We start from the raw sequence: 12,573 nt of genomic DNA on the forward strand, positions 1-12,573 counted from the left end.
TATATATATATATATATATATGTAGATGCTAATGGCATAAAAGACGTGGCAAAGCCTTTTCTTAGACCACAAACACTGTCTTCTCACAACGAACCAAACTTTCCTAGAATCACCCATAGCTTTTGTGGTGTCAGTTAGTTACATGATGACGAAACAAATGGATGCTACAAGCATTGGAAACAATTTCAGTGGATTTTACACAGTACACCTATAACACCTATATATATATATATTAGATAAACCTAAGGTCTATGGTATGACTGCATATTTGGAACCAATAAGATGTGTATCTGTCATATACTGGGGTTAATAAGGAGAGTATTGTATGCGGATTTATTTGACTATGCCTTTTCTCTTATAAGTTTTAAAAAAAACTATTAGTGCGTGTCTGTTGCTTAACCTGAAAAACGTTTCCTTTTGTCTTTTTTTTTTTCTGCAGGAACTTTTTGGAGAGAAAACAGAAACTGTGATAATTCCATCTCAAGAAAGTAAGATCGTTGTTGCTGCTGTTGTTGTTGTTTTAGTGCCTGGTCAGCTGAATGGATGAAGCAGACCCCTCATCAAAAGTGTCCCAGCCATCACCCTCCTATCTATGTCTCATTCCCTTTTTAACCCTTTAGCATTTAAACCAACCATATCTGGCCAAAATGTTCTTCTTGTTTTATGTTCAGACTGGACATATCTGACCCCTCAACCAATCCTAAAATATCATTCTAAAAATTAGCAGTTACCTCATTAAATTCTCAAAGCTATGAGATAATGCATGAGTAATTTTTTAAAAATGTAAATAAATAAGCATTACTTTTGACTGAATAAAGTGAATGCTAAAGGGTTAAGATAGTAATGTGTGATTTAAAGGAGACTTAGCTGCTATTTCTAACTCGTAGGGTTGAGTAACCATGTTAAGGGACCCTCGTTAGTGCAATTTTGCTGTTGTGAGGTAAAAGACTGGAGAATTGACAAGTACAGGTACAGCTGTGTGGTTAAGAAGGTTGCTTCCCCACCTTGTGGTTTAGGGTTCAGTCCCACTGTGTGGCATCTTGGACAAATGTCTTTTATAACAACCTGGGACCAACCAAAGCCTTGTGAGTGGATTTGGTAGGCAGAAACAGAAAGAAGCCTGTAATAAAGTTTAAGGATGATGAGCAAAACAGCTATGTTTCCAGGGGTGAATTATTCAAATCCCAAAGAATTTCACTCAATACATGGCTATGATGCTCCCCCACTACTTCTGCTCATCATCAGAGGTATGACAATTGTGTGTATGTGTTTGTGTATGTATATATATACATACATACATATATAAAATATTAGTTAAAGAATAAAAAGACTGGGTTAACGACTCAACATATCACACCCCCTCAATGAACATATATAAGAAACACAGCATAATCCATCAAACATAAGGACTAAGAAGAAATAACGCAAGAAGAAATAATAAATAAATAAAAATATAGCATATAGTATAAAATTTTTATACACGAATATATTGGTTCAACCGATAACATGGAACTGAAAAAAATTGAGTTAAAGGTATAAAGCAATACACGTGAATATCATTTCATAGAAGTTAAAAAAGTTAAAATTAATACGAATAAAAATTAATACGGAAGGAGTAAAAATTATCTGCATTTGAGGATTCCAAAAAAAAAAAAAAAAAAGAAATGAAAAAAGTGCCATTTTAGAATAGCCAAACAGGCTGCAGTATCAAAACCAATCTACAAGGTTTCAATTCACCCTAACGTAAACTAATGCACTAGTTATTATTTATTACTTTTAAATTTATTTTTATCTCTATACAGTTTCAACTAAATTAAAAATTTATTTACGTTAGGGTGAATTGAGACCTCGTAGATTGGTTTTGATACTGCAGCCTGTTTGGCTATTCTAAAATGGCACTCTTTTTTTTTTTTTTTTTTTCCCCCCTTGTGCATGTCATGACTTTGTACGTCTGTTTACCCTGACGAGGGGGTAATCACCAGTTTACACTCTATTGTGTTTTGAAATACAGTGGTGTACCTCCGAAATGGCCATAGGTATTGTATGAAATTAGTGAAATTGCTTTTACTGATGGATACCTGCGGTGTACTGTGATTGTTTTTGGCTCATGTGTGGTGAACCTTTTTTGACATGGTGAGCGCAATTGAACTTTTGCCTGTTGATACCTGCCGGGTGCCTGTTGTGCGCTCTTGTGTGTGCCGGATTGGTGTGAACTTGCCTTTTGGTGTCTACTGGTTTTGAGGTGTGAAATGTGCCCGAGGGAGTTGAAGAACTTTGAACTTTAATTCTACATGGTGTTAAATCACTTCTGTCCTTGTTTTTTCAACTGATAGACTACTTTATGGTACCTCATTTCTTCATTTCATTTTATTTTACTATATTGACTTTTATTATATTATTATTTGAAATTTTTACTCCTTCCGTATTAATTTTTATTCGTATTAATTTTAACTTTTTTTAACTTCCATAAAATGATATTCACGTGTATTGCTTTATACCTTTAATTCAATTTTTTTCAGTTCCATGTTATCAGTTGAAACAATATATTTGTGTATAAAAAATTTTTTTAGTATATGCTATATTTTTATTTATATTTATTATTTCTTCTTAGTCCTTATGTTTGACGGATTATGCTGTATTTCTTATATATGTTCATTGAGGGGGTGTGATATGTTGAGTCGGTAACCCAGTCTTTTTATTCTTTAACTAATATTTTACTCTTGTCTCAGTTACTCTGAGCACTTCTCCTTGCAGCCCTGTATAAAATCTATTGGTTTCCTAATAAGAAACCATTAATATTATATATTTTACATACATATATATATATATATATATATATATATCATCATCATCATCATCAGTGGGCCTCCCAGGGGTGAGTTGGCTGAGTTCCTTTTGAACAGGCCTCACAGAAGCAAGATGGCTGAGTTCCTTTGAAGCGTTGGGCCTCACAGAACCAATGACCAAGGCCTTTGGCATGATGTCATGCTTGAGAAAAAGACCCATCAAGCCAAGCAAAATCGCAGTCGTGACAGATATTGGTGTAACGTAAATGGCACCTGTGCTGGTGGCATGTAAAAGCACCCATTACACTCTGAGTGGTTGGCATTAGGAAGGGCATCCAGCCACAGAAAACCATGCCAAATCAGACTAGATCCTGGCGCGGCCTTCCAGCGTGCCAGTATGGACAACGGACACTAAGTAATGATGATGATGATATGCCTATGTAGCTCTATGTGTGTGTTTAGTAACCACTGAAGCTTCTTTCCATGGATACTCTAAATTCCACATTCCCATTTATCGGTGCAGTGATATAAAAATGTGAATTTCTTATTCAAGGTACCACAGCTAAAGAAAAACATGAAAGAGTTCCCTCAACAAAATCTTCAAAGTAAGAAATATTTGGTTTTTTTCTAATGTACGTTTTTTTTGTGTGAAGTTGTAATGGTGTGGGGAAGGGGAGAAGGAAAATAAAATCTTTAGCCTTTTTTTCCCCCCATCTGTTATTGATAGATTGTTTGTGGGACGAATATAGTAGACACTGTATATTTTTTTGGTGGGTGGGGATCATTGTTTCAAATGATCGGACACAATCCTTAATAGCCTACATGATTCTTATGATCTGACATGGCTCGTGGCAGTCCAACGTGGCTCTTGTGGTCCAACTTGGTTCTTAGTGATTTGATATGGCTCTTGGCAACCTGACGTAGTTCCTGCTAGTCCGATATGACTCTTGACCATCCAAAATGACTCTTGATCATCCAATGTGACTCTCAATTTGGTTTAGATATTTCACCAACAAAATATGTTCAACTCCATGTTACACCCGATCAGATCAAAGGTACTCCAACCATGACTGTCACAACTTGTTTTTTGGTTTGTTCTTTATTTTAAACTGTTAAGACTATCCATTTTGTCCATTTTTTTAAGGCGATAAGGTTTATTGAGTAACGATTCAGTTGCTATTTTTAACAAGTCAAGCAGTCACATTCAGATTTTTTTACCTTCATTTATAGAAATTTTCCTTCTTTATAAATATTGAATGGTGTAAGGTATCTGACATGTTTATCATATTTGGTTAACCATCAAATCTCAGACATACTTGGTTGGTTGGCATTTCTGTAAGAGCTTCATGAATTCTTCATAACTGGACAAGTAAAACAGATTTTATTGGTCATGGTGAATCTAGGGGGAACTCGTGAGAATTGAACTGAAGATCAGCTACTTAACGGCAACATAGACTCCCCCCTCCCCTCTCTCTCATTACCTTTTTTCTTTAACCCTACAATTTATCAACAGTCAAGGGTCTGGGTTTGTTTTTCTATAAATGTTTGTTTAAAAAAAATGTTTCAAAAGTGAAATAAAAAAAAGAAACACAAAACAATATTTATATTATTTAGAAAATCTGGTGGCTCTCAAGAAGAATCTCCAACACTGGAACAACTGGCGTCAGAGGTAAGCAGAAAGTCTTCACTTTTCTTCCATTTAGTTCTTTGTTCTTCTGTTCTACTTTTCTTTTAATCTTGTTTCTTTTTTCTTTCCTTGTTTCAATTCTTGCTAAATGGGCAATAAAATACACACACACCTACCCTCTTACTCCACACACAGTGGATATATATATATATATATACAACAGGCTTCTTTCAGTTTCCATCTACCAAATCCACTCACAAGGTTTTGGTCAGCCCAAGGCTTTAGTAGAAGACACTTGCCCAAGGTGAGACTGAATCTGGAACCATGTGGTTGGGAAGCAAGCTTTTTCCCACAGCCACACCTGTGCCTATATATATATACATATATATATATATATATATATATATATATATATATATATATATATATATATATATATATACAGGGTGGCCCAAAAGTAGGTTTACAGTTATCACGTAGGCACTTTAAATTTCTTTTAAAACATTTTATAACATTTAAATTTCTATCTTACAAACTGAATGGTGAGCTTGACAAATTAAACTAAATTAGCATAAAATAATGGTTTCATATTTTTTTTATAATCAGGGTCTAAACTGTTAATATATGAATGCAAAAGAGATAGTTGAATAAAGGTAAACCTACTTTTGGGCCACCCTGTATACACACACACACACACGCCTACAGACTAATGTTCCATTAGACAAATACACATACGCATTGTTCAGTCACAAATGTGTGTGCATATAATGCATTAGTGTGTCTGCATGTAAACACACATACAGATTAATGTCCTATTACATACATACACACACATATATGTATATATATATACATATATGTGTGTGTATGATGATATATATATATGTATATATCAGGCATGTGCCGTGAGTAATTGCTCAGGGTAGGCAGTTGGTGACGTTTATGTAGTAAAACACACAAAAAAATAAGTGAAACACAAGCACGTAACTGAGTTGGAGGTAGAATTACTTCTGCCTTTATAGCGCATAAAGAAAACGTTGTTGTAGGAATGTACGCAGCACATGTACTACAGCAGTACTATCCTTAGTTTTAATACCGAGATTGAAAGGCAGGGGCGAAATTATGCCTACCAAATCTACAAAAAAATAAAATATTTTGCATTGTATGCATAATAATCAGAGTAACGTTCATAATTTATTGAAGTAGGTGCAGACTTTGCCATGAAAGGAAAATGTTCTTATCAATCTATTTCATTCTGAGTAGGCACTGCCTACCTTGCCTACCCGGGTGGCATACCCCTGAGATATACATATATATGTGATGATATAGATATATGTATGTATATGCTCGTACACACAGTTGATACTTCTTTATGATTTCTTTATCATTTAGTAGTAATAATAATGATAATAATTCATTCATGAGGCCCATGGTAATGGCAAATTGTCTAAATTTTCTTTCAGTTTTGATGCATAAATTTCTAATTCTTTGCAACCTTGATTTGTTATATTTGAATATTTTGGTTATGTCTTCGATTTTGTTCCAAAGTTTAAGGTTGCTGATTGTGTAACAGCCTGGAACATATGTAAAGGGAGGTAAGAACGAAGAGAACCTAGGCATACATGTGATTTGTATTTCATCTTTGACTCTTTGGTGGTTTTTGGACACTTGGTATCATCAATCAAGTTTTTTTTTTCCCCTTAAATTGTACAAAAGCCAAATTACACACACACACACACACTCACACAGAGACAGACACACTCACACAGACAGACACACTCATGCAGACTGACACTCCGGACACACTCGCACACACAGACATACACGCACACAGACAAACAGACACACACACAGACAGACACGCACACATGCACGCACACAGACTCAGACAGATACACTCGCAGACAGACGCACACACACACACAAACTGACAGACACGCACACAGACATACTCATTCAAACACACACACACACACACACACACACACAGATATTACCTTTGCTATATTTGCTTACACCTCCTCACATTCTGAGTTCAAACCCCACCGAAGCTAACTTTGCCTTTCACCCTTTCAGGGGCCAATAAAATAAAAGCACCAATGATGTACTGGGGTTAATGGTATTGCCTAACCCCTTGCCACCCAAGACTTCTGGCCTTGGTGTCTAAATCAAAAACCATTATCATTATTATTATTATCATTATTATTATTATTATTATTATTATTGCTCTTGTTTATTATTATTATTCTTTTCCAGTATCAATTTAATATTTCTTGTTATTTGCATGTTGCTTCCAATTTCTTCATTTTTTCATTCTTTTCTCTTTTTTTTTTCCTTTTTTTTATTTTTATATTTTCATATTTATTTTTTCCCATTTCAAGTCATTCGCTGTGAGCTCTGCTTTGCCTGTATCTGTTGCTGACAATGCCTCTACCACCACCACCACTATTATTACTACTAGTACTACCACCACTACCACCACTACCATCAACAATACCATCACCACTACTACCACCACCACCTCTACATCTCCTTTGGCCCAAACTACTACTATTACTACCACTACCTCACACGATCCCATTTCATCTGGTGAGTAAATAAAAATGAAATTGAAAAGATATATATATATGTATATAAATATGTGTGTGTATACATATGTGTGTATCCCGGTTTTAGAATAGCTACACTGTATCCCTGTTGTAAGAGGTGACTAAAAAGGTTGGTGACAGGAAGAGCATCCAATTGTAAATCACTAGCTTGGGAAACTTGAATAACCCATAACATCATAGGAAAGAAAATCTCAAAACAATTATATGTATTTATTTGTGTTTACATATATATATATATATATATGTATATATATCTGTAAAAATATGTGACACTTATTCGGTAGCCATGATATACCCTTTTATATATATATATATATATATATATATATATATATATTGTTTCTCAACTACATGGTTCCAGGTTCAGTCCTACCCCATGACACCTTGGGTGTCTTTTATTATAGCCTTGGGCCAACCAAAGTCTTATAAGTGGATTTGGTTGACAGAAACTGAAAGAAGCCTGTTGTATGTATGTATGTATGTATGTATGTGTGTGTGTGTGTCTATATATGTATGTGCATGCATGCATGTGTATGTAAGTTGTTGCTTCCTTGTTTTGACATCCTGTGTGTATGTATGTGTGTGTATATATATATACACACACTGACACACACATGCACACAAGGTACAAGTATGGCTGTGTGGTTAAGAAGTTAGCTTTGCAATTACATGGTTTTGAGTTCAATTACACTGCACAGCACCTTCAGTGCCATTTCCCTGGGACAACCAATGCTTTCTGAATAGAACTGGTAGACAGAAACTATATGGAAAGCCTATGTGTGTCATCGTCATTAAATTTCCATATTGGCATTGGTTAGACAGTTTGACAGGATCCAGCAAACCCACAGACTGCATGGTTGTCTGTTCGGGATGGTTTCTATGGCTGGATATATATATATATAATCATATGTGTGTGTCTCTTTATATTAAGGTTGCCATTTCACAGTTTCATGAGTTACCATATGAACTGAACTGTGATACATTGTTTACATTCCTTGTTGGCATGACAACCAGGCATTCTGTGAGATTAAAATCCCTTATTTGAAAAACAGCTGACAGCAAGAGAAGCATTTAGCTGTAAACCACTGCTCAAATAAGTCACCATCTAACTCATGCTTACATGGAAAAACAGACATAAAATACACAAATGGCTATCAAATATTTAAAACAAACTAACATTTAAACTGTGTCTAGGGAGAGTCATTCTCTTTTGGTGCCTTATAATTTAACACATTCACCAGGAAAATTTTCACTTATTTCTTTTTTATTTTTCTAAAATTTTCATTGTGTCTTGCAACCTTTTCAATAGTTTTGACTCTGTCCGTTATTCACGGAGTCAAAACTATTGAAAAGGTTGCAAGATGCAACGAAAATTTTAGAAAAATGAAAATGAAACAATTGGAAATTTTACCGGTGAGTGTGTTAAATTGTAAAGCACCAAAAGAGAATGGCTCTCCCCAGACACAACAAAATATGCTTCAACACACGAACACACATAAAGAATCTTGCAAACCAAATCCCAAAACGAAATAACATTTAAACATTTATTCAAAAATAAATTCTAAAAACAAACAAAATCAAAAAAATAACGATAAAGACAGCAACACCAATAACAACAACAATGGCCCGGTCTTTGATTTCTTATCAATTGGGAATATTGATTGGTTTGTTACCAATCAATATGAAAAGAGTAACATCAAGACTATCTTCACTTTCCTTTCTTTTCTCTCTTCTTCTGGAATAGAATTTGTTGTGTGTGCATCCCACCCACCTTTTCTCCTTCTTTCTGTCTGGGATAAAATAAGTACCATGAGGAGGTTGTATGATGACCGATGACCGAATGATTTCATTGGTTTTGACCCCAGACTTTCAGATTTTTTTATTAATAAAATTTGTACACAAAAGAAGAAAGGAGTTGGAACTGGTTGACCGTTATTGAGTTACTACCGATCAGAATGGCATTTTACCATTACTACAAAAGCAGATTTACTGATAAATGAAAAGGTAACAGGCTGTTAAACAGTTTTGTGAATGGGTGACAAGGTTAGAAAGGTCACAAGCCATAAACTTTTCTGTGCTCAGATGAAAAGATCAGAAGCCATTCAATTTTCAGTGACAAATATGTCCATTGACCTGGGACCACACAACAACCAGTTTTACTCCTCATATTATTCTCATGTGCTCCCTTTCTCCCTCATCCTCTCTACCTTTCTCTCTTTACCTCTCATCTTCTCCTCTCTCTTTCCCCTCTCTTTAGCTCTCATCCTCTCTCCCTCTCTCTCTCACTCTTTAGGTCTCATCCTTTCTTCCCCTCTCTCTTTAGCTCGCATGCTCTCTCAGCCTCTCTGTTTAGTTCTCATGGTCTCTCTCTCTCTCTCCCCTCTCTTTTGCTCTCATGCACTTTCTCTGTTTCTCTTTTGCACACTTCCCCTTTTACTCATGCTGTCATGCCCCCACCCTCACATCCTTTGCTCTTGTGCTTTGTCTCACTGACATGTTCTCTCTCTCTCTATCTCTCTCTCTCTCTATCTGTCTATCTCTCCCCCCCTCCCCAACTAATTTCTCCTCAAACCCATGCTTGTACACATCCTCTCATATACAAACACACAAGCATACTAACACAAAAGTCTTTTTTTTTTTGGAAATGTATGTATTGAATAATTAAATCCCAGATATACCATATCTAAATAGAAGAGGAGGGTCATGGCTGGAAGGCCTTTGACCAACAGTCTACTGGATCATGGCCAATTTTGGGATAAACAACAAGTGTAGCTACTCTGAACTGATGAGCTCCAGATTTGCTAGAAATAACAGCTAAATCTTCCTCATCGTACCTTCGCAACATTAAAAAGGAAGGACAGATTGATTGATCGATAATGTCATCTTTGACACTAACCAATGGGATAGTCATGGCTGGAATGCCTATGATCACAGGTCTGCCAGATCTGAGGTGACCTGGGGCTGAACAGCAACTATCACTTTGAAGCTATGTGATAGTTTCAGTAGTCGTTCAGCTTGCTAGAAATAGCAGCCAAATGTCCCTCCTGTCAAAAGGCATGGGCATGCTGGGCAGTTGCCCAGGGCTCCATAGGTTTACAGGGGTCTGGATAGATCTGGATCTTAACTCTGCTAAGATGGGACCTGCCTAGATACAGTGTGTCTGAACGCAATGGACAGAATAGTTGTGAGTGGAACACCTCTGCTTAAAAATCTTCACTAAATCAGATCAGAGGTGAACAACAAAAGCAACAGCTCACATATATGTGTGTGTGAGTGTGTGTGGTGTCAGGCTCGCAATTGTGAGGTAATGAGTTCGATTCCTGGACCGGGTTGTTTGCTGTGTTCTTGAGCAAGACACTTTATTTCACATTGCTCCTGTTCACTCATCTGTAGAATTGAGTTACAATGTCACTGGTGCCAAGTTGTATTGGCCCCTTTGCCTTTCTCTTGGATAACATCGGTGGTGTGGAGAGGGGAGGCTGGTCTTCATTAAACAACATTACCCAGACTTGTGCCTCGGAGGGGGAACTTTCTAGGTGCAATCCCATGGTCATTCATGACCGAAGGGGGTCTTTACCCTTTTTTTATATATAAATCACACATCTGTGTGTGCCTGTTCCATCCATATGATCATGCTCACTCATGTATCATCATCATCATTTAACGTCTACTTTCCATGCTAGCATGGGTTGGACGATTTGACTGGGGACTGGTGAACCAGATGGCTACACCAGACTCCAATCTGATCTGGCAGAGTTTCTACAGCTGGATACCCTTCCTAACGCCAACCACTCTGTATGTGTATGTGTGTATATATATATATATATATATATATGTTAACGACCCCTTTGATTGTGAATGATGATGGGATTACACCAAGAAAGTTCTCCTCTGAGGCACAAGTCCAGGAAAGGTTGTTTATATAAGACCAGCAGTCGCCCATGCACACCAGCCTCCCCTCGCTATGCCATTGATGTTATCCAAGGGAAAGCCAAAGGGGCCGACACAGCTTGGCACTCGTGACGTCACAGCTCAATTCCACAGCTGAGTGAACTAGAGCAACATGACATAAAACGTCTTGCTTAAGAACACAACACACAACCCGGTTCAGGAATCAAACTCACTACCTCATGATTGTGAGCCCGACTCTAACCACTGAGCCATGTGCCTTCACATATACACACACGTAAGTGGAAAAATGAAAGAAAGAGGCACTCAGCATATTAATAGGTACTCTTGATGAGATGATTATGTCCTCCTAATTTAAGACATATGGAACTGAGTGAAATTATAAAAAGTATATGTATGTGTGTGTATGTTGCCTCCTACTCTTTCTCTGTGTCATACACATACTCACAAATCTATGTATACACATATTATAGCCTACATTTTAATCATCCAATGAGAGGGGGTGTATACTGATCTTGTCTCCCTCAACCTTCAAAAGACTATCACTACGTGTGTGTATATATATATACACACACACATATATACACACACACACACACATGCTAACATGAATATGTATATACATACACACATATGTATATAAACACATATATATATACTTTATTTGTGGGTTAACCAGTCTACCATTGGTTTCGTGTTAAGAGCGATATCTTGTAACAATTATCAAACCAACATCTCATACAACAGGCTTGATAATTGTTACGATATCTACATATCTCGTGACATAAAACCAATGGCAGCCTGATTAACCCACAAAATAAAGAGTATTTATCCACCTGTTCCTTGTTCAGCCGCCATTCTCATTGTTCGATATTAACATATCTAAAATTAAACCTCATTTTCTCTGCCCTCAGCATATTACTGCAAACCGTAAACTTCTACTACAGAGCCCCGATAATACTTAACCTAAAGACCATCTTAACTGCATTACAATCCCCTCTCTTCAGGCAAAGTAAACCACTAAGAACCTACACTAAATGGTAGACAGTCCAATACTAAGCTTCACTCCTTCAGCATTCTGAAACGGTCTCTGGTTTGAGAATAACGACTTCCTTTCCTTCACACCTGTCTCAAGAGACCAAGGATCACGAGTACCACCTTTGCTCCTGATTGTATACTACTACTGCTACTTAACACAAACCCCTTAGATTGTGTCCAAAGAAAGGTTACTTGACTGGCTGTCATGAAGTAACCATCTCACTCCAGCTTCTCAGCCACAGACATGCTGTCTCTCCTCTCTCTACTAATATGGCTTCTACTTTTCTATAATAGCTATAATAATAATAATAATATTAATAATCTGTATATTATTCACTACTATAACAGCCTCTTCTGCTCAGGCAGGTCTCTTGCTACTGCTATTTGGGCTGGTCTACCTCTACCTCAACTCGGGCTGGTTTCCCACCACCTCAACTCACACTGGTCTCCTGCCACCTCAACTTGGGCTGATCCTCTGCCATCTCTACTCGTACTGGTCTCCCGCCACCTCTACTCGGGCTGGTCTCCCGCCACCTCTACTCGGGCTGGTCTCCTGCCACCTCTACTCGGGCTGGTCTCCCGCCACCTCTACTCGGGCTGGTCT

The 12,573-nt window shown here is 37.1% G+C and overlaps 1 protein-coding gene across 6 annotated transcripts in view; it reads left to right on the forward strand.

Moving 5' to 3' along the window:
• Window positions 1-12,573, forward strand: part of LOC106869429 (rho GTPase-activating protein 45) — a 125,030-nt gene that overhangs the window by 106,392 nt on the left and 6,065 nt on the right. For 5 of the 6 annotated variants that reach the window (XM_052974752.1, XM_014915161.2, XM_014915163.2 and 2 more), the window contains 4 exons: window positions 440-488; window positions 3,340-3,391; window positions 4,401-4,455; window positions 6,795-7,002. In XM_052974752.1, the coding sequence (XP_052830712.1) occupies window positions 440-488; window positions 3,340-3,391; window positions 4,401-4,455; window positions 6,795-7,002 (364 nt within the window). The remainder of the gene's footprint in view (window positions 1-439; window positions 489-3,339; window positions 3,392-4,400; window positions 4,456-6,794; window positions 7,003-12,573) is intronic. The other variant, XM_014915166.2, reaches the window with a different exon arrangement.

This window comes from Octopus bimaculoides, chromosome 19 (genome assembly GCF_001194135.2).
Source record: "Octopus bimaculoides isolate UCB-OBI-ISO-001 chromosome 19, ASM119413v2, whole genome shotgun sequence".
NCBI lineage: Eukaryota > Metazoa > Mollusca > Cephalopoda > Octopoda > Octopodidae > Octopus > Octopus bimaculoides.